Source organism: Oryx dammah, unplaced genomic scaffold, assembly GCF_014754425.2.
Source record: "Oryx dammah isolate SB20612 unplaced genomic scaffold, SCBI_Odam_1.1 HiC_scaffold_4, whole genome shotgun sequence".
Taxonomy (NCBI): domain Eukaryota; kingdom Metazoa; phylum Chordata; class Mammalia; order Artiodactyla; family Bovidae; genus Oryx; species Oryx dammah.
Window position 1 is genome coordinate 52850335 of NW_024070188.1, and position 24148 is coordinate 52874482.

The 24148-nt window shown below is 37.4% G+C and overlaps 1 protein-coding gene across 1 annotated transcript in view; it reads right to left on the bottom strand.

Moving 5' to 3' along the window:
• Nucleotides 1–24148, bottom strand: part of LOC120862765 (cytochrome b5 reductase 4) — a 115845-nt gene that overhangs the window by 14322 nt on the left and 77375 nt on the right. The window contains exons 10-13 of the mRNA XM_040238864.1: nucleotides 23477–23599; nucleotides 12410–12550; nucleotides 10044–10196; nucleotides 129–279 (exon numbers count right to left, since the gene is read on the bottom strand). Of these exons, the coding sequence (XP_040094798.1) occupies nucleotides 129–279; nucleotides 10044–10196; nucleotides 12410–12550; nucleotides 23477–23599 (568 nt within the window). The remainder of the gene's footprint in view (nucleotides 1–128; nucleotides 280–10043; nucleotides 10197–12409; nucleotides 12551–23476; nucleotides 23600–24148) is intronic.

Here is a 24148-nt window from a genome sequence, read left to right on the forward strand (position 1 = left end):
GTAAGAAATGATGACTAAGAGATGAGAACATGTCTGTTGAAGTCCACTGAGTTTTTAATAGATTTAGAATACCTTCTACTAATCTAACAGCCTCACAAGGGACAGTAATTAAATGTAAAATGACATACCTGAGACTGGGTATATTAGTCAAAGCATAATTCAGTACTTTAACCATTGGTGTGAAGCCTGTTCCTGCTGCCAATAAAAAGAGATCTTCCAATTCTTGGAGCTGGGATATTATAAAATTGCCCTCAGGATTGCTTACAGAAACATAATCTCCTACACAACGAAATATACATGAAATCAGAAAAAAAAAAATCAGGAAAACTGAAAGTTAATCTAGCTGAATTAAGAACACTAGGAGAAGCAGGTTGCATAATTACCAGACTACATCTCAGTTTTCAAGCAACGTAAGCGGTTTTAAGAATATTCATTAGGCCCCCAAGTATGTCATTATACTTAAATTTTCATTATAATCAAATAAATTAATAATAAGGTTTTATTATACTTATTTCTCAATATTATCTTGCCAAACCATTTGGCGACTCTAATTTATAAACTACCGCCACTAATTATCAATAAAGTCTTGATTACTAAACTATTGATAAAACTAAGGATTTCGAAAGCAGAGTCTGTGTATACCTGTCTTGCATAGTACAGAGTGGAGAATATATATTCACTACTTACATACTGATTCTTAATCATAGTAATAAACCTAGTAAAAGAAAAAAATTGAAATAGAAATACTTTCTAATATCTTATGTTATTATTTTTACTGTTAATTTTTTAATTATAAAAGTTACATTTCCTTACCAAAGAACATTTAAAAATATCAAATATATAGCAATAAAAATCACTCCTAGATACTGTTAATAATTTGAGAGAATTCTTTAGTCCATTTTATTTTAATTTTTTTAGTTCAGTTTATTTGATTCCCCACTCCCTTCACTGAGGTTACCTCATTACATGTGTAAAACAGATTCATTTACCACACTCTGCATTCCATCTGGGATTCCCTGACATCACCAAACACAAGTTGCAGAACTTGCATTTTCTTCTGAAAGTTTTATATTTTTTTCACATAGTAAAATTCACTCTGCATGGTCTTTGACAAATGCATAGTCATGTGCTCACCATCTCAATAGCATAGAGAATGCTTCTATCACCCTAAAAATTCCCCTTTGTATTCAACCCCTCACCCCACCCCTCACAACTGTTTATCTGTTCCATTCCTACAATTTTGCTTTTCCAGAATGTCATATAAATGGTAAAATTGTACAATTTGTAGCCTTTTGAGCCTAGGTGGTTTTGCATAGCAAAAAGCATTTTTAAAATATTATTATCTTATGTACTAATGTTTTCTTAGCTCAGTCTCCCAAGACAATAGAAATAAAAACAAAATAAACAAATGGGATGGACCTAATCAAACGTATAGGCTCTTGCACACAAAAGAGACCATAAAAAGAAAAAAAAAGACAACATACAGAATGGGAGAAAGTATTTGCCAATGATGTGACAGACAAGGACTTAATCTCCAAAATATACAAACAGCTCATACAACTCAACAACAACAACAACAAAAAACAACCCAATGGAAAAACAGGTAAAAGATCTTAGTAGACATTTCTTCAGAGAACATACAGATGGCCAATAGGCACATGAAGAGATGCTCAACATCACTAATTATTAGAGAAATGCAAATCAAAACCACAATGAGGTACCACCTCACACCAGTTAGAATGACTATCATTAAAAATTATACAAACAACAAATGCTGGAAAGGGTGTAAAGGAAACCCTCCTACTCATGTGGTGGGAATGTAAATTGGTACAGCTACTATGGAAAACAGTGTGGAGGTTCCTCAGAAAACTGAAAATAGAATTACCATACGATTCAGCAATCCTATGCCTGGGCATATACCTGGACAGATCAATAATTCAAAAAAGAGACATGCACACCGATGTTCACAGCAGCACTATTCACAGTAGCCAAGATACAGAAATAATTTAAATGTCTAGCAACAGATGAATGGATAAATGTACACATATACAACTGAGTAATACTCAGCCATAAAAAAAGAATGACATAATGCCATTTGCAGCAAGATGGATACAACTAGAGATTATCATACTAACTGCAGTAAGTCAGAAAGAGAAAGACAAAGTATCGTAAGATATCACTTATGTGTGGAATCTAATGGCACAAATGAACGTATCTACAAAACAGAAACAGACTCACAGACATAGAGAACAGAACTGTGGTTGCCAACAGGGAGGAGGTGGGAGAGGGGACTGGGAGGTCAGAATTAACAGATGTAAACTACTACATATAGGATGAATCAACAACAAGGTCCTCCTGCAGAGCATAGGAAACTATATTCAATATCCTGTGATAAACCATAATGGAAAATAGTATTTTAAAAAAATGTCTATATGTGTATAACTGGGTCAATTTGCTATACAGCAGAGATTGACACAACATGTAAATCAACTATGCTTCAATAAAAAAATTTTTTTAAACACAACTGAAAAAAAAACCCCACAAAATAAAACAAGAGCTGTTCTGAATTCCAATAAAAACAAAGCATGATCAGAAACCAAACTTGGGGCACACTACTACCAAATCTACAATCAAAACAGTTGAATAAACCCTTTTCTGGTATGCAACTGATATAATCTCTGTGCACCACTCAAATAAGAGAACTGTCTTCAGAACATTTCAAAAATTTTCAATGTAATATTAAAAATAAAAGAAAATGCTTTTAATTTTTCACCATTGAGGATAATGTTTGCTGTGGGTTTGTCATATATAGCTTTTATTATGTTGAGGTATGTTCCTTCTATTCCTGCTTTCTGGAGAGTTTTTATCATAAATGGACATTGAATTTTGTCAAAGGCCTTCTTTGCATCTATTGAGATAATCATATGGCTTTTATTTTTCAATTTGTTAATGTGGTGAATTACATTGATTGATTTGCGGATATTGAAGAATCCTTGCATCCCTGGGATAAAGCCCACTTGGTCATGGTGTATGATCTTTTTAATGTGTTGTTGGATTCTGATTGCTAGAATTTTGTTGAGGATTTTTGCATCTATGTTCATCAGTGATATTGGCCTGTAGTTTTCTTTTTTTGTGGCATCTTTGTCAGGTTTTGGTATTAGGGTGATGGTGGCCTCAGAGAATGAGTTTGGGAGTTTACCTTCATCTGGACCTGGGCTTTTGTTTGCTGGAAGATTTCTGATTACAGTTTCAATTTCCATGCTTGTGATGGGTCTGTTAAGATTTTCTATTTCTTCCTGGCTCAGTTTTGGAAAGTTGTACTTTTCTAAGAATTAGTCCATTTCTTCCACATTGTCCATTTTATTGGCATATAATTGCTGATAGTAGTCTCTTATGATCCTTTGTATTTCTGTGTTGTCTGTTGTGATCTCTCCATCTTCATTTCTAATTTTATTGATTTGATTTTTCTCCCTTTGTTTCTTGATGAGTCTGGCTAATGGTCTGTCAATTTTATTTATCCTTTCAAAGAACCAGCTTTTGGCTTTGTTGATTTTTGCTATGGTCTCTTTTGTTTCTTTGGCATTTATTTCTGCCCTAATTTTTAAGATTTCTTTCCTTCTACTAACTCTGGGGTTCTCCATTTCTTCCTTTTCTAGTTGCCTTAGGTGTAGAGTTAGGTTATTTATTTGACTTTTTTCTTGTTTCTTGAGGTATGCCTGTATTGCTACGAACTTTCCTCTTAGCACTGCTTTTATAGTGTCCCACAGGTTTTGGGTTGCTGTGTTTTCATTTTCATTTGTTTCTATGCATATTTTGATTTCTTTTTTGATTTCTTCTGTGATTTGTTGGTTATTCAGAAGCGTGTTGTTCAGCCTCCATATGCTGGAATTTTTAACAGTTTTTCTCCTGTAATTGAGATCTAATCTATGGTCAGAAAAGATGCTTGGAATGATTTCAATTTTTTTGAATTTATCAAGGTTAGATTTATGGCCCAGGATGTGATCTATCCTGGGGAAGGTTCCATGAGCACTTGAGAAAAAGGTGAAATTGACTGTTTTGGGGTGAAATGTCCTATAGATATCAATTAGGTCTAACTGGTCTACTGTATCATTTAAAGTTTGCGTTTCTTTGTTAATTTTCTGTTTAGTTGATCTGCCCATAGGTGTGAGTGGGGTATTAAAGTCTCCCACTATTATTGTGTTATTGTTAATTTCCCCTTTCATACTTGTTAGCATTTGTCTTACATATTGTGGTGCTCCTATGTTGGGTGCATATATATTTAAAACTATAAAACACTGATGAAAGAAATCAAAGAGGACACTAATAGATAGAGAAATATACCATGTTCATGGATCAGAAGAATCAATATAGTGAAAATACTACCCAAAGCCATCTACAGATTCAATGCAATCCCTATTAAGCTACCAGCGGTATTTTTCACAGAACTAGAACAAATAATTTCACAATTTGTATGGAAATACAAAAAACCTCGAATAGCCAAAGCAATCTTGAGAAAGAAGAATGGAACTAGAGGAATCAACCTGCCTGACTTCAGGCTCTACTACAAAGCCACAGTCATCAAGACACTATGGTACTGGCACAAAGACAGAAATACAGATCAATGGAACAAAACAGAAAGCCCAGAGATAAATCCACACACATATGGACACCTTATCTTTGACAAAGGAGGTAAGAATATACAATGGAGTAAAGACAATCTCTTTAACAAGTGGTGCTGGGAAAACTGGTCAACCACTTGTAAAAGAATGAAACTAGATCACTTTCTAACACCATACACAAAAATAAACTCAAAATGGATTAAAGATCTAAATGTAAGACCAGAAACTATAAAACTCCTAGAGGAGAACATGGGCAAAACACTCTCCGACATAAATCACAGCAGGATCCTCTATGATCCACCTCCCAGAATACTGGAAATAAAAGCAAAAATAAACAAATGGGATCTAATTAAAATTAAAAGCTTCTGCACAACAAAGGAAACTATGGGCAAGGTGAAAAGACAGCCTTCGGAATGGGAGACAATAATAGCAAATGAAGCAACTGACAAACAACTAATCTCAAAAATATACAAGCAACTTATGCAGCTCAATTCCAGAAAAATAAACGACCCAACCAAAAAATGGGCCAAAGAACTAAATAGACATTTCTCCAAAGAAGACATACAGATGGCTAACAAACACATGAAAAGATGCTCAACATCACTCATTATTAGAGAAATGCAAATCAAGACCACAATGAGGTACCACTTCATACCAGTCAGAATGGCTGTGATCCAAAAGTCTGCAAGCAATAAATGCTGGAGAGGGTGTGGAGAAAAGGGAACCCTCTTACACTGTTGGTGGGAATGCAAACTGGTACAGCCACTATGGAGAACAGTGTGGAGATTCCTTAAAAAATTGCAAATAGAACTGCCTTATGACCCAGCAATCCCACTGCTGGGCATACACACCAAGGAAACCAGAATTGAAAGAGACACGTGTACCCCAATGTTCATTGCAGCACTGTTTATAATAGCCAGGACATGGAAACAACCTAGATGTCCATCAGCAGATGAATGGATAAGAAAGCAGTGGTACATATACACAATGGAGTATTACTCAGCTATTAAAAAGAACACATTTGAATCACTTCTAATGAGATGGATGAAACTGGAGCCGATTAGACAGAGTGAAGTAAGCCAGAAAGAAAAACACCAATACAGTATACTAACACATATATATGGAATTTATAAAGATGGTAATGATGACCCTGTATGCAAGACAGCAAAAGAGACACAGATGTGTAGAGTGGACTTTTGGACTCTGAGGGAGAGGGAGAGGGTGGGATGATTTGGGAGAATGGCACTGAAACATGTATACTATCATGTAAGAAATGAATTGCCTGTCTATGTTCGATGCAGGATGCTTGGGGCTGGTGCACGGGGATGATCCGGAGGGATGATGTGGGGTGGGAGGTGGGAGGGGAGTTCATGTTTGGGAGCTTGTGTACACCCGTGGCGGATTCATGTCAATGTGCGCCAAAACCAATACAGTATTGTAAAGTAAAATAAAGTAAAAAAAAAGAAAAAAGTTGTCCATACTTTAAAAAACAATTTCAAATGCTCTGGTTTATTTTTAAATGCTTGGCTGCTCATCTCTTTTACCTTTCTTGTCCATGGCAGGATAGTAAAATTGGGTAGTAATTGATGAGTTAAACATTAGAAAGTACCAGAAGCTCCCTGTTATAATTTGAAAGGAACCATGAGATCAGAATATCCTCAGGAAAAAGTCAGCTGTTTGTTTACTAAAGAAGCCTCACAGAATGATATTATCTTGATAATTTCTGTCCACAGTCCAGTCTTTCCAATGTCATAAAATTGATTAGACTCAGGCAAGGACCTAATGCTACTCTAATTCATAAGAGATTAAATCATACTTTTCAGAATGGCAACAGATTTTCAGCCAGACTACCTGCTTCTAGTGACCTGAGCTCCATCCAGGACTTCTCATTCCTAATGCAGGAAGATCAAAAATTGCACTATTCAGAAGGCCAAACTAATCATATAAAATTGCTTGATGAAAACAGAATTGAAACAAAGTAGATTGTTTGATAAGGTAGCTCCTATAGGTCCTAATGGAGTTTCATGAGTTATCACTGTCATGCCAGTGTACAACCCTCTAAGGGGCACCAGTGTCTGTGCCATGAGAGAGCTCCCCTAGGTGAAGTTGAAAAAACACTGGCCTTACTAGTTCAGCTCTCCTTTTGCATGCTGTAGGCTGACTCTCCACCCTGTTTTCTGTTACACAATGTCTACAGATAGCTTATAATACCACTGGTTAAGTTTCCACCTTCTATATTACAATTGTGCTGTCGGTCCTTCACAAGGTGGTATTACCAGATCTGTAGGTATTCCAAAATTCTATAGGTTCACACTTATGTTCAATATTTTGATTTATGTAACCAAAGATGACTCATCACATCTGTTATATGTTGATTGCTGAGCTTAACTTTCAGATAGCAAAAATTTTTGCTATTTCCAAATTTCAGCCATCTATTTCACTCGATATTACTGCTAATGTGGTCTTAAAGGGGGAAGAGCACGTTTATTGTTAGGCAAAAGGCAGTGAAAACTTGAAGACATAGAAAAAGGAGTAAAATAGTAAGGGAGTGAATCTCTAAATATTAGTAGATTTCATTATAGTCCCTTTATTAATTCTTACAGAGTACTTTTACTGAGAGCCAATTATGTGCCAACTGCTCTGCTAGGAATGGGAAATACAAAGATAAGACAATCTATACCCTTAAACTCAAAGTCCTGTAAATAAGAAATATTATGTATTCTTATCCTAGAGCTATGAACAAAGTGTTAGTTACTGAGGGCTCAGAAGAGGAGGGAGGTTTCATAAAGGAAGTGATATTTTTAAAAAATACTAAAACAAAGGTATTTGACAGGTAGAAAGACGGTCAATGGGCATCCTACAAAACTCATGTGCCAATGAATGAGGATGACAAACTTGTAGAGCCTGAGTAGCACAAGTATTTTGTATAGTGAGAGGTGAAGCTGGAGAGTTCATCAAAGTCTTCATAGGCCATGAAAAGGGTGTAATCAGTTAGGTAATGGAGACCCATCCATGGTATCAAAGTTGCAGAGCAACATGATTAAATTGATTATCAGGGCAGATATGGATAAAGAACTGGAAAATGCAGATTAATAGTAAGATATCAGTTAAAGGCAACTGAGAGAGACCAGTTACCAGTTACAGGATCAACAGAGACGTGATGAAGGACTGATCTAAGAGGTGGCAGAAAAGACAGATTAAAAAGCTACTGAGAGGTAGACTCATCAGAACTTAGCCACTGACTGGATTGGGAGGGAGGCAATGGTTGTCTGAGGGAGCCTTACAAATAGCTGAGAAAAGAAGAGAAGTGAAGGCAAAGGAGAAAAGGAAAGATATATCCATCTCAATGCAGAGTTCCAAAGAATAGCAGGGAGAGATAAGAAAGCCTTCCTAAGTGATCAATGCAAAGAAATAGAAAACAATAGAATGGGAAAGACTAGAGATCTCATCAAGAAAATTAGAGACACCAAAGGAACATTTCAAGTAAAGATGGGCACAATAAAAACAGAAACAGTATGGACCTAACAGAAGCAGAAGATATCAAGAAGAAGAGGCAAGAATACACAGAAGTACTACACAAAAAAGATCTTAATGACCCAGACAAACCACAATGGTGTAATCACTCACTTAGAGCCAGACATCCTGGAATGTAAAGTCAAGTGGGCCTTAGGAACTATGAACTAATCACTACGAACAAAACTAGTGGAGGTGATGGAATTCCAGCTGAGCTTTTTCAAATCCTAAAAGATGATGCTGTGAAAGTGCTATATTCAATATGCCAGCAAATTTGGAAAACTCAGCAGTGGCCACAGAACTGGAAAAGGTCAGTTTTCATTCTAATACCAAAGAAAGGCAATGCCAAAGAATGTTCAAATCACCGCACAATTGCACTCATTTCATATGCTAGCTAGCAAAGTAATGCTCAAAATTCTCCAAGCTAGGCTTCAACAGTATGTGAACTGAGAACTTTCAGATGTTCAGGCTGGGTGAAGAAAAGGTAGAAGAACCAGAGATCAAATTGCCAATATCTGTTGGCTCATAGAAAAAGCAAGAGAATTCCAGAAAATCATCTACTTCTGCTTCGTTGACTACACTAAAGCCTTTGACTATGTGGAAAATTTTTCAAGAGATGGGAATACCAGACGACCTTACCTACCTCCTGAGAAATCTGTATGCAGTTCAAGAAGCAACAAAACTGGACATGAAACAACAGACTGGTTCCAAACTGGTAAAGAAGTAAGTATGTCAAGGCTGTATATTGTCAGCCTGCTTATTTAACTTATATGCAGGGCACATCAGGTGAATGCCTGATTAGATAAAGCACAAGCTAGAATCAAGACTACAAGGAGAAACATCAATAACCTCAGATATGCAGATGACATCACCCTTATGGCAGAAAGCAGAGAGGAACTAAAGAGCCTCTTGATGAAAATGAAAGGGGAGAGTGAAAAAGCTGGCTTAAAACTCAACATTCAGAAAACTAAGATCATGCATCTGGTACCATTACTTCATGGCATATAGATGAGGGAACAATGGAAACAGTGACAGACTTTATTTTCTTGGATTCCAAAATCACTGCAGATGATGACTTTAAATTTAAATTAACTTAAATTGAAATAAACATGAAATTAAAAGATGCTTGTTCCTTGGAAGAATAGCTACGACAAACCTAGACAGCATGTTAAAAAGCAGAGATATTACTTCACTGACAAAGGTCCATATAGTCAAAGCTGTGGTTTTTCCAGTAGTCATGTATGGATGTGAGACTGAACCATAACGAAAGCTGAGTTTCAAAGAATTGATGCTTTTGAACTCTGGTGTTGGAGAAGACTCTTGAGAGTCTGTTGGACTGCAAGATCAAACCAGTGAATCCTAAAGGAAATCAGTCCTGGATATTCATTGGAAGGACTGATGCTGAAGCTGAAGCTCCAATACTTTGGCCACCTGATGCGAAGAACTGACTCATTGGAAAAGACCCTGATGCTGGGAAAGATTGAGGGCAGGAGGAGAAGGGGATGACAGAGGATGAGATGGTTGGACGGCATCACCGACGTGATGGCCATGAGTTTGAGTAGGCTCCGGGAGTTGGTGATAGGACAGGAAAGCCTGGGCATGCTGCAGTCTACAGGGTTGCAGAGAGTTGGACATGACTGAGTGACGGAACTGAACTGAACTGAATGAGAAGACTCAGGGAAGACTCAAGTCTCCAGATGGAGTGGAGGATGAACAGATAATGTTTTGCAAAGAAGCATGCTGCGATGAGGAATATGGAAGCACCATGGTGAGACTAAGAGAATACAACTTTGGCTGCAGACATGGTGAGTTTAAGATATTTGACAGATTCCACAAGGAAATAACCAAAGGAGAGTGTAATATGTGATCCAATCTAGAACACAATCTAAATTAAAAAAAAAAAAAACTAACCAATCTGAAGCTGATCAAGCTCTGGTGTGAAGAATCCAGCAGGGTAGATTTTGATCAAAAAGTAGATGTATATATTGTTGGGAAGAACTGGTTCCTTGAACTCTGAGAATAAGGAATCAGATACAGGTGTATATGGCTTCACAATTTCAGTACCTGGATAAAGTCAAAATAAAGAAATTCAATTCTAAAAATCTAAACAAATGAAGATGAAACATAAAAATGTTATGATGCTATCAGTATATATTTAAAACTGTACCCTTAATGTGAATACAGTTCTATGTTCTATATGTATACAGCACATGTATATATACTCTAAGCCAGTATGTGTTGAAATAATTCTAACAAATCAGTAATTCACCATAATATGAATAATCTGTTTTTATTAAGTGTGGCATAATATGATAGGATTTTATGCTAAGAAACTTAAAACAACCATCTATGCCATCAGTATATAAGTTTTGTAATGGGCCACGACAAAAATGGCATCAGAAGTTTACACAGAGATACAAGAAGATACTTACACAATAATTTAAATTATATACCAAATTTTTAACAATGAATACTCATGGCCAGTGGGATAATTTGGGTTCTAGGAAGGCATGAATTTCACTTTTTACTTTATATTTCTGAATTATTTTAACAATTTATCATTTTATGTATTATTTTGGTAATTGAACACTAATCCAACTACTACTAAGAATATAATAATAAAAAACTGGGTAAAATTAATAAGAAGCCATGTTATATTTTAGCTAGCCAAAATCCAAAGAAAGAGGAGTTAACACATTTGAAAGACCAAAATTTTATACATGGCTTCTTTACATATATGAAATTAACTATGTGTAAATTATATGTAATACTTTGACAATAAATACACTGGGGAAAATATCAGTTATTAAATAGGCATTAGTGAGGATGAAGAGGAAAACTGAACAGTGTGTATAATACACTATATTTATCAAATCCCGGCTGGTAGTCTGTGAAGCTAGCTACTTGCTGGAAACACTAGGACTGACATGGGAATGTTACCTTTTGCAGCTTCAACAGGTTAAGAAGATATTAGACAACGGCTGGAAGGGTATTTAAAACAAGAGGTAATTTGGGGGGTGAAAATAAGGGAAAGAGAATTTACACAGTAAGGAATACATTTACAAGAGCTTCTTTTACTGGTGGCACATCAAAGGAGATCATTTATAATCATCCACTCATTTTCAGCTTTATAAATTCAACTTCATAAATGACCTTGAACTTAAAAGTGGCTAATAAGAGATGCTGGTGTATGTTTCTGGTAGCTGTCTTCACAGAAGACTGTGTGCTCTCTAACCTCTTTCTTTTAAGGCTTTGTTAGTAACAGATTCCCTGTGGGAGGTAATGGCAACCCACTCTAGTATTCTTGCCTGGGAAATCCCAAGGACACAGGAACCTGGCAGGTTGCAGAGTTGGAGACAACTTAGCAACTAAACAACAACAAAAGTAATAAACTACAATGCTGGTGGCACCGTCCCTGTTCAGTTCAGTTCAGTCGCTGAGTCGTGTCCGACTCTTTGTGACCCCATGAATCGCAGCATGCCAGGCCTCCCTGTCAATCACCAACTCCCAAAGTTCACTCAGACTCACGTCCATCGAGTCAGTGATGCCATCCAGCCATCTCATCCTCTGTCATCCCCTTCTCCTCCTGCCCCCAATCCCTCCCAGCATCAGAGTCTTCTTCAATGAGTCAACTCTTCGCATGAGGTGGCCAAAATACTGGAGTATCTGCTTTAGCATCATTCCTTCCAAAGAAATCCCAGGGCTGATCTCCTTCAGAATGGACTGGTTGGATCTCCTTGCAGTCCAAGGGACTCTCAAGAGCCTTCTCCAACACCACAGTTCAAAAGCATCAATTCTTTGGTGCTCAGCTTTCTTCACAGTCCAACTCTCATATTCATACATGACCACTGGAAAAACCATAGCCTTGACTAGACGGACCTTTGTTGGCAAAGTAATGTCTCTGCTTTTCAACATGCTATCTAGGTTGGTCATAACTTTTCTTCCAAGGAGTAAGCGTCTTTTAATTTCATGGCTGCAGTCACCATCTGCAGTAATTTTGAAGCCCCCCAAAATAAAGCCTGACATTCTTTCCACATCTATTTCCCATGAAGTGACGGGACCAGATGCCATGTGACGAGTGACAATTTCTTTGTTCCACACAGTGATGCAGCGTAGCTAGAGTTCCCACTTGCAGGCACCCTGCATCCACAAACCCAGAAATGGGATATCACAAAGACCAGCTGCCCAGAAACGTTTCACTAATAACCTACATGGGTGCTTAAATTAGTACTGATTACAAACTCCTTATGAAAGAAAATGTTTCTGCAAAGCCTTACCTGTAATAGGAAGCTTGAGGTAAACGTGTTGCCCTACTGGCACCTGAAGATGTGTGCTGGGTGGCAGCATTAAGCAGAAAAGCTTCGTATCATGAGTCACATCTTCCTTGGAAACTAACTGGCATTTTCTGTAGAACAAACCTAGAAAGAAGTTCATTTTCTCTTAGTGACAAATTAGATAAGAAGTACTCCCAGACTCAATACTCGAAAGCACAGACTCAGTTTCTGCTCTTTAGTGAGCTTGAATTTCACTAACAGGCCTAAGACATTAAAAAAAATTCATCACTATTTTGAAAATCTTATAATGTTAGTTTTTTCCATTTTACTTCCTGACATATCCATTTTCTAAAACCTGTAAATACTTCCATAATTTGAAAAAACAGCTCAATAAAATGAGTGTTATTTGCTCACGTCTGTTTTTATAGCATGTTAAAACCATTACAGTGTAAGAAATGATAGCCTAGTTTTTTCTTCTTAAATTTACTTTTTAAAAGAATTTCATCCTTTATGCCTCATCAATAGCTATATAATTAAAATGTAGATGTGAAAAACAGTTAATAACCATCAAAGCTCATTTTAAATTCTTTTCTTACAGAATGGCAAAGTCCTGAAACTCAAGCATTTAAAGTTTAATAATACCAGCACTATTTAATAACTTATAAATATTTCTTTGATAAAGGCAGGAAAATGTACATTTTTGTGTCTCTGTACGTGTGTTATATATACACAAACAAAATTTATATATATATGAATTATAGGACATTTCAACAGTCAAAATATGATTAAAACAAAAATAAACAGGTTAATAAGGGTATAAGCTCTGATTATCTGGAAAAATTTAAATGAAATACTGATGATGGCAGGTTTGTGGTACTAAAATACAAATAAAAGGAACCAAGTATTTCTATAAATACTGGAAATACCTGAAATTAATACCCTAAGCTCAGGAAATATTTGCATACAGAGCAAAATAATACCATTGGATTGGAAGATATTATTACAGAAGTTCTGCTGCTAAGTCACTTCAGTTGTGTCCGACTCTGTGTGACCCCATAGACGGCAGCCCACCAGGCTCCCCCGTCCCTGGGATTCTCCAGGCAAGAACACTGGAGTGGGTTGCCATTTCCTTCTCCAATGCATGAAAGTGAAAAGTGAAAGTGAAGTCGCTCAGTCGTGTCCGACCCTCCGTGACCCCATGGACTGCAGCCTTACAGGCTCCTCCATCCATGGGATTTTCCAGGCAAGAATACTGGAGTAGGGTGCCATTGCCTTCTCCAGACGGAAGTTCTGAAAGCATGAATATTTTCACTGGCAAATTCTCTTTGAATGTAAATGGCATACCAGAGTAGACTAATTACACTGATTTGTTTCATAATTTCCTCTTTTTTATAAAACAGCATTTACAGAGATGTATCAGGAATTAATCCTAATAAAGCATCTTTGGCCATGTGAAGAGTCTACTTGTTGGAAAAGACCCTGATGCTGGGAAAGACTGAAAGCAAAAGAAAGGGGTGGCAGAGGATGAGAGAGTTAGACAGCATTACTGATTCAATGGATATGAATCTGAGCAAACTCTGGATGGTACTGGAGGTCAGAGGAGGCTGGCGTGCTGCAGTCTGTGGGCTCGCAAAGCGTTGGACATGACCTAACGACTGAACAAAAACAATAACAAAGAATCTTATTATCTTAATTATGCTGTTTTTTTTTAACCTAAAAATATTTAAGTAGGTAAAGATTTACTTCAGACTTTAGCATGTGAAGGCCCTACACCGAATAATCAATGGTTAGTACACAACTAAAATTCACACAGAATCCTAAGAAACCATTTTGGCCACAGTTTCATCCAATTCTCTTCTGCCCTTTTCGCTTGGTCCCCCAAAGACCCTGGTCACGGCATCTTTCTACCTGCTACCATGGTAGCTCAGCATGCACATAAACTTAAGAGTGCATCGTGGCCAGGTCAAAATTTAGACAAGATCATGGCCAAGGGTACCATCCCAGAATTATACCAGAAGGCCTAATCCAATGCTAGACTGATGAAGGATCAAAGGAGCTCGGCTCACCCGCAAGAAAAAATGAAGGTTCAGATGAGCTCCTTATCTCTTCCTCTAGACCATTCCTGTGACCCAGAGTGGTAATACTGGGTTGGCCACAGAATTCGTTTAGGATTTTCCATAAAGTGTTACAGAAAAACCAGAACAGATTTTTGGCCAACCAATATGTGATGAGGGCTTCCCTTGTAACTCAGTGGGTAAAGAATCTACCTGCAATTCAGGAGACCCAGGTTCGATCCCTGGGTCGAGAAGATCCCCTGGAGGAGGAAATGGCAACCCACTCCAGTATACTTGCCTGGAGAATCTCATGGACAGAGAAGCCTGGCAGGCTAGAGTTCATGGGGTCACAAGAGTTGGACACAACTTACATGACTTAGTGACTAAATCACAATATGCGATGAGACCTCCAGGTCTAAACACGTGAAAGTTATAAATCAGACAAATAACTTAAATAAAATAAGTTCTGTGCTGTACCCTGAAATGTACCTTCATAATGCCCCTTTAGAAGGCTAGGTTCAAATTCAGGATTCGTGAACTCCTCAGAGTTCCATGCAGGAAGAAGGCAGGAGACGAGAGCTGCACCCCCAGACTGTCAATGGCCTGAATCCTGCTCTTCTCAGCCCTGCTGTCTGACCCCTGGAGCCTTATGTGGATGTGGGGAGACTAGCCCATACGTTCAAGCTCTATTTGCTGTCCCCATAACTAGCCTTGGCCACTCCTTGGATAGGCTTCCCAGGTGGCTCAGTGGTAAAGAATTGCCTGCCAATGCAGAAGACGCGGGTTTGATATCTGGATTGGGAAGATCCCCCAGAAAAGTTTTTGCTTGGGAAATCCCATGGACAGGTGAGCCTGGTGGGCTATAGTCAATGGGGTCCCAAAGAGTCAGATACAACTTAGTGACTAAACAACAAGTTCATAGATAGAAGTGGACTTGGGGTCCTTTGCGCAGGGAATTCTGGGGCTCCAGATACCTGGAGTGCAGTGATTAAGGAAAGAGCTTCAATTCTGGGGGGACAATTCCTTGCTTTGCACACTCCTCGCCCTGTGAGGGATGTGTGGCTGGTGGAGGGCCTTGTGGTGTTCTCCAAGCATGGAATCCAAGGTAGGTGTCCCTTGTGAAAAGGTCTAGGGGCCACCGTGCCTTCCTCTAATCAAATCTAGTGCATACCTTCTGATGAAAAGACTCATCTTCAGACCTGACAATTTCACTGCTAGCCTTTGTCAGAAAGGATCTGTTACAGTAAGTCTGCATCTCTTTGACTATACTTAAAACACAAGGAAACTTTGGGAAACAATGATGGACTGGCTTTCCACGCCGAGAAGTACCACAGTATTCCTGCTATTTAACTCTGTGAGATAATGTCAACATCTTTAAGTGTTAGTCGCTGAGTTGTGTTTGACTCTTTGCAATCCTATGGATGGTAGCCTGCCAGGCTCCTCTGTCCATGGGATTTCCCAGGCAAGAATACTGGAGAGGGTTGGCATTTCCTTCTCCAGAGGAACTTACTGACCCTGCTCACCTGCGTTCAACATCTTACCAATAAAATAATAAAATTGCCATAATTTCAATGGGACATGCTAACGATAGGTTCTAAAAGTCTTAAGAAAGATTTAAGAATGCTTTCGTCTTTCACTCTTTCACTTACGCTGAAGAGAGAAGTCACATAGGCCTGGACCTAAAACATGGGGATAAAGGAAGAAAGCAGATTTGTTGACCTGAGTCTGAATAATGCTGGTATTAAGGTGTCAGATTTTTGGTTTTATAGGCATAACTATATAAGAAAATGAAAAACTGAAAATAAATATGAGATGGTAAAACGAAAACACAAGACAGAAAAACGTTTGTTCAGAAACCTAACTTTAAAAAAAAATGTTAATTTTTAAAATGGAGTAGCAAAGTAATTCAGTTATATATACATTTGTATACATGCATATACACACACACATTCTTTTTCAGGTTTTTTTTCATTACAGATTATTACAAGTTATTGAATATAGTTCCCCATGCTATATGGTAGGTCCTTGTTATCTATTTTATGTATAGTAGTGTGTATCTGTTAATCCCAGACTAAATTCTTTTAATAACATACAAATAATATTGAGATACTCAGGGTAACACTGAAACACTGAGGATAATATGGTAATCCAGGCATTCTTTATTCTTCTTGTTGAAAAGAAACTACAGCTTTCCTTCTAGAGAGTAGAATTTCACAAGGCAAAAATAAAGACAAAGTTCAGTGGGAGAGAGCTGTGAAAGAGCACTGGATTGGGAGTCCACACCTTCCTGTTCTAAGTACTTTTTTTGGCCATGCCATGCAGCACGCAGGACCTCAGTTCCCAGACTAGGGATTAAACCCATGTACCCCTGCAGGGGAAGTGTGGAGTCCTACTGGAATTCCCCTAGTGTTCTTTCAAAGCATCTATTCATGATCATTTTCCCTGCTGGAAACAGGGGCTTACAGAAGTTAAAAGTTTGCCCAAGATCACAGGGTCACTAGAGAAGATGTGGGATAGGGGAAGAAGTTATGAGAGTTTCTTGCCGCAACTCATAAGCCTTGTTCAAAAAGTTTGAGAACTATCATTATAGACCAGTACATTGTCCTTTAGCATCTTCCTCATTATTTTAACCATGTCGGTTCAAACACAAATACCTATAGACTATCCCCCTACCCTTTACAACTCCCTAGTAACTATTTAATGTCCAAATTAAGGAACCAATTCAGCAAGTCACCATCTATCTCAGGTACCTCTCTTCTTCAACATCCCCAGGAGGACACCTTGGGATTTCATCATGCTATTCAGAATAGTTTGCAATTGAAAACTTATGAATTATTTCTGGAATTTTCCATTTAATATTTTTGGACCACGAATGACCAAGGGTAAGTGAAACCTCAGAAAGCAAAGCTGCAAAATAAGGTGGGGGTGGGGTGGGGGCACTGTATTTGTCTTTGACTCTGATCTCGAACATGGGGTTCCTAATACCCTGGTAAATTCCTAAGTAATAAGGGAAAACTAGGAACATCTTTGTTCTCATGTGGTGACTCTGGGTGGATTCCTGGATGGGGGCTGGTCACCAGAAAGGCTGAGTTATGGTCAAAAGTTTGGAATTTCCTACTCTATAGCCCACCCTCTGGAGAGGAAAGAGGGGCTGGAAATGAACTTATGCAGAAGAAACAACAAAGTTTTAGTTATTATGTGCTTTTAAAAGTATTACATACACTGCAATTACGCTGCTGTTTTTAAAAATTATTCAGCCTTTGTTCTAATTTTGATAAGGTTTTCACTTAACCTCTGGTGGTTGCTGTTTAGTCCCTAAGTCATGTCTGACTCTCTGCAACCCCAAGGACTGCAGCACGCAGGCTTCCCTGTCCTTCACCATCTCCTGGAGTTTGCTCAAACTCAGTGATGCTATCCAAACATCTCATCTGACCTTTGTAATATAGCTTTACTATCCTCACTCAAACCACTCTTGCATATATGAGTAAGAAAACATTCATAACACATCTTCAAACACCCAGGATGATAAATGTGTATTGGTACATGCTTTTTCCAATTAGTAAATTGACAATAGAGCATAGATTCCTTTCTGTTTTAACTATTACTATTAAAAATAAATTTGAAATGTATTCAGTTCTTTTACTATCTTACCTAGACTGATGTGAGCTGAATCTTTCTTTCAAAGTGAGGATTTTGTAGAGTTAAACATCAGTGTTAAGCTAAGAAAAAGGCAGCTTTTCTTCCAAGACTAGGTTCAATGGAGTCCTTAGACAATGAGGCCCATATTGTTTAGTAAGGTTGTCACTAGATTTGAACATCTCTTAATCTGTGCTTATCACCTTTCCTCAGCTTCATAACTAATAATTCAGTCAACATTATACATTAAAGTGCTTGAATTCTAAGTTTTTAAACCATCTATTCTGTCTTTTAACATAGTAAATAATTTCTTACTTATTTATAGCCTGCTCCATCTATTCTGTGTTTCTTCATATTCAGGTCATTCTGCTAGAAATGAGAATAAGACAGCAACATGCTAAAGCATCTTATAATTAGTGTGCAAGTGACAACTTTACACCTGCTGGGCTGAGCAGACAATTTAAAAGCATAAAATACTGTGAAGTTCTATTTGCCAGCCATAGGATTCTCTTCTTTTCCAGTAATTCTGAATGACTGTTTTAGGCAGCAAAGAAACATGGCTGCACAGGCAAGAAAGGGTTGGGAAGGGGCGAAGGTGGATCTTTATACACTGACAAGAAGAGCTGTTGTTCCTTATGACAGCGAACAGCTTGCCTGCAGAATCCCAGGCCCCATAGAAAGCCTCAATTAAGTGACTGCTCACAAAGTGTCAACAAGCACGTTTACAAGTACAGACAGCACTTCTGGATGTGTATGCATGTGGTGTTAGCAATTAAGAAGCCCTGATAATAGTATAGGTCAAATTATGCAAAACAGCCATTTTTCTAGATAAAAAACAAACAGCAGTGGTTTCATACAGTTCAGCATGATTTAAAAACACAGTTATAGATTCTATGTGTATTTAATCTAAAGGTTTATAAATGGCTATTGACATATCAAAATTATGGCACAACTTTTCAAAATCTTGTTTATTCTTTAGTGTCTCAATATTCATTTACTGAGCTGTTAGTTGTCAAATTTACAAAACAACCTTTGTGTGATGATCTGAATCCCCATATTAAAAGTAATCACAATTAGAATAAATTTTTAGGCTGGATACAGAAATAGCAACCCAATACTCTATTAGTTTCTGACTCTTAATAGACAAGTTTCTTAGTCATATCACACACATACCACACCACACAAATACTCACTCATAACCGTCGTTTTTGAGAAGAAAAAAATAATTGGAAGTGCCCAAGTTACAAATGGTAGTCTGGTTCTATTCATACAATTAATTTATCAACTGTTATACCTGGATTCAAGGTAAAAAATGAAGTAGTTTCTCTGCTCTGATTATGTTCTTTGCTATATTTACATTTTTGTGTAAGTAAACTCTAGATTTGACATGAGAAAGTATTGCATTAAAAGTCTTCAACTCACATGCTTAGTTTCAAACTTAAATTTTTTTAACTAAGAAAAAAGGAAAAAGCCAGCATGCTAATATCATAAAAATTGATAATTCTGGTAATACACATTGAAAATCTAGGAACCACATAATCAGAGTAAACATTTGAACTTACTGACAGAAAGTTAAATCATAATATTTTGATGATGTAAGTATTCGGCTTTGCTAGTGCAAAAAATAGCCTATAGTTTTTATCATGAGTTAGGGAAGAGAAAGGACAAAGAAGAAATGAATCTGTGCTAATTCAGGCAAATAAACAGAAAAAATCCCCTAAACTCTGAGTCATTTTCCAAAGTAGAAAATCTAATTCACTGAAAAATACAAATGTGTGTCCAATTTCACACAAGAAAGCTAAAACAAACTATGGTGGCTCACGACTCAAGCCAAAATTTATAGTAGGGATAAAAGAGTTCATGGAAAGCCTCAGGAAATTATAGGGAAGAATACTTGAGCAATGTTCATTCTAACTATTTCTAAATAGAGGTCAACCTTGTTTCTCAGTATCATTTATTTCTAGGACTTAGCTTTTATCTGGTTTGCTATGATTTTTCAATCACTAGAGAGCCAGATAATTTCAGGGCAACAGATTTTACCTTAATAATACCTTTTTTCATCTTCATGGTCTTTTACCTGTTCTCTTCTGATCTGCTGCATCTGCTATTATTCCTCTCTCTTCTGCCTACCTTACACCATGCAATTGAGACCTCCTGCTCTTGGAAAATGAATCTATTTGACCTTTCCCACATATGGCTTACATTTTCTTTCTCTGCCACCTACAAAAGGTCTGGCACAAAAAGTACCCAGTAATGATATCTGGAAAGTCCTTCATGACTTTCTTTTTTAAGTTACTTTCAAAACATTGCTTGAAATTCACCTTCATTCATGGGGAGTCATTCAAGGTCAGATTGATCTGCCTCTGTTCACTTAAGTTTACCTTAGAATATATTCAAGTTTGCACTAAGTAACTTCCTCTTATTGGCCTATGGCTTGATATAAGTATTCTTTAACCCCATGTTTATGTATGTTCTTTCTTTCACCGAGGAAAATAATTCTGATGATATTTATTTCTTACATACCACAATACCTAAAATAGCATCCCACACACAATAAGTACTCAAAATGCAGCTACCTGATACTTTTCTGAAAATTAAAATATTATCTACAAATATATTTTTATAGTTTTAAATATTTAAAGATGGTAAACTGAATAATATGCAATTAGTTTCTTCTAACCCTTCCCTAAAATAAAAGCAAAGATGGTGTGTGTATGTGTGTGTGTGTGAGTGAGTCAGAGTGTTTGGTTGTTTTTTAAGGCATAGCCTGTAAGGACAGAAAGAACTGACTCAGTTAACTCGAAAGCTAAATCCCAAACTAGACATACAAAAAGCCAAGAATCAATCCATCTATAATATAAGATCTCATTAAGGCTCAGAAATTGGCAGGACCAAGTATCTCTGGAATCAGAGGGAAGGCAGAACTGAAACTGCTTTCTGGATTAAAGTTCATTTAAGAAGCCTAGCTGTCTTCCCTAGCCCCACCTTTCTGAAGTCTTTCCCTATTTCACACACCCACAGGCTGATTCTCTATTATTCTGGCAAAATATCAGAATTTTGCTCTCTTGTAGAGGGCAAAACAAAGGGTCTCTGGATTGTGTATATTTTATAGGCTGAACTGTGTGCATCTCAATGTTCAACATTAAAGTCATATCACCAGTACTAGAGAATGCAACTATATTTGGAAATGTGGTATTTTAAAAAGTAACTTAAAATGAGGTCATTTGGATGGTCCCTAGTCCAATGAGCCTGATGTCCTTATAAGAAGAGGCAACAGGGACACAGACACAGAGGGAAGATCATGTGAAGACAGCCATCTACAAGCCAAGGAGACATGTCAGGAGAAGCCAACCCTGCCAGAATCTTAGTGTCAGACTTTAGCCTTCAGACTGTGAGAAAATAAACTTGTGTTATTATTCCACTAAGTCTGTGGTACTTTTTTATGGCAACCTTAGTAGACTAATATAGGACAGTTGACAAAACAAATTTTAAAAAGGAAATTAAAGTTTACAGATACTCCTGCCTTCTTTTCCCAGGTAACTTTTGAAATGTTGGGTGCAAGGTAGAAAACTGTTTATAGAGACTCCGGCAAAACACTGGCATGAGACTTTTCTGATCCAGCCACACAGCGAATGTTTCTTTTCTGATCCAAAGAAAGGATCCAGCCACACAGCCAATGTTACTGTCAGCAAGCAATGCCCACACACACAGTTTCCAACCAGCTTTTAGAGTTCAACCCAGAAATACGTGCAGACAGTCAAGGACCAGCAGATATTCAAAAGAAGCATCTAATATGAAAGACAGACCAAAACGAGGTTAGGCTACACAGGGAAACAAAAACTCTAAAACACTATCAGAAATTCTTAAAAAGCTAAGGGAAGGGAGTAAATAGGATGCTAAAACAAATAAACAAAAATCAAGAGTTCTTGAAGTTAAAAATATGAAAGTAGAAATGAGTTACTCAACAGCAGAGTTAGAAGACACAGCTGAAAAGTAGAGCAAAAGGACAAAATTGAAAATGAGAGAGGAAAGACAAGATAAATAGAGAACTGGTTAAGAAGGCTTAAAATAAGATCACTTTTAGGGACTTCCCTGGTTGGTGGTCCAGTGGTTAAAATTCCACCTACAAATGCAGGGGACATGGGTTCCATCCCTGGTCTGGGAACTAAGATCCCACATGCCGTGGGGTGACTAAGCCACAGCTACTGAGCCTGCACGCTCTAGAGCGGTGCTCCTCAACAAGAGAAGCCACCGCAACATGAAGCCTGAGCACCACACTAGCCAAAGCCAGAGCACGTCAATGAAGAGCAGGTGTGCCACATCAAAGGACCCAGTGTGGCCAAAAATAAATAAATAAAAAATAATATATTTTTTAAAAAGTCTTAAAAAAAAAGAACACTTCTAAAAAGTAAAAACAGACCATGGAGGGAAGACAAATCAGTACTTTCCAGGCACATGGGTCTTAAGCTTCCATAATGGAAAGATTAGCACAAAGGATGACCATTTGGCACAAAAGTTGAAAACAGACCTCCATTAAGGTCTATCAAACTATGAAATTTCAAAACACTTGGAACAAGAGGCAAATCCTACCAATTTCCAAAGAAAATATGGAGTGCATTCACTTTGTGAAAATTCATCAAGCAGAACACTTATAATACGTACCTTTGCCTGTAAGATGTTACACTTAAAACTGGTTTAGATAAGCACAGAGGCAATAAACGTGCCTTCTCTAATAGAAAAAAAAAAATTAGATGTGCCTACAGGGCATAAACTTTACTTGTTTTGTACCTTTTGTAAAAGGGAACCTGGAAGAATGAAGGAGTGAAGGAATGAAAGGACTAAGCGGGTATTCTCCATTTAGCCATCATTACTGAATGACCCCATTATGCCTAAACATTAGATAGCAGAGTCAGAAATGTAATCTCTGTTTAAAAAAATAAAAAAGGAGGGTAACAAACCCAATGCCCCATTTCAATTCTTTAGAAAGAGATACATGGAGAAGGCGATGGCACCCCACTCCAGTACTCTTGCCTGGAAAATCCCATGGATGGAGGAGCCTGGTAGGCTGCAGTCCATGGCATTTCGAAGAGTCGGACACGACTGAGCAACTTCACTTTCACTTTTCACTTTCATGCATTGGAGAAGGAAATGGCAACCCACATCAGTGCTCTTGCCTGGAGAATCCCAGGGATGGGGAGCCTGGTGAGCTGCCGTCTATGGGTAGCACTAGGTTGGACATGACTGAAGCGACGCAGCAGCAGCAGCAGAAAGAGATACAAGGACCATCTGGCTCACTCAAAGTGGCCCTCCAAATTCTGGTACAACTGAGCCACTGACATACAACCATGAACCCAGGACTCAAAATAACAGCATAGCCTACCTGTATCTTTCTTTGGAATAAATGAATTATGATTCTCCTGGGGATGACCAAGGCGTTTCCAAGAAGTATTCTCTTTTTTCTTCAGGACAATCTCTATTTTTCCCACATTCTCAACAACTAGCACTGAAAAGAAGATAAAGTCCATTTGTATTCATTGATATGGGAGTTTATTTTTAAACCAGTCTTTCTCAAACAACCCAAATGTCCTGATCTGATATGAATGAAATTGATCATTAGTGAAATAAATAAAATTTTTGGTACATATTTCTCAAAATTGTTTATGTCTCATATGATGTTAAATCCAATTTATCTTAAGATTAACTTCTTTCAAATTAATGTATCAGAGGCCAAACTAATACATAATGCTGGTTTTCATACAAGCTCAAATAGAGCCATGGCAACTAACACACAGCTTTAAAAAAGAAACCTTACATATACAAACTAGCCATTGAATGAATAGACAAAAGCAAATTTAATTGTACTCTATTAACATTTCTTGGGATCTGAGAGTCTTATGAGTGAATTCAGTAAACCAATATTGAGCTTAATAAACAGAAAAGGCTCCCGGAGAATGAATTCCTATAAATTATCCTTATAATTATCAATCTTTAATAATTAAAAATATTTTATATTATCTTATTTTTGAATATTTGAAATAGTTTAGAATATATT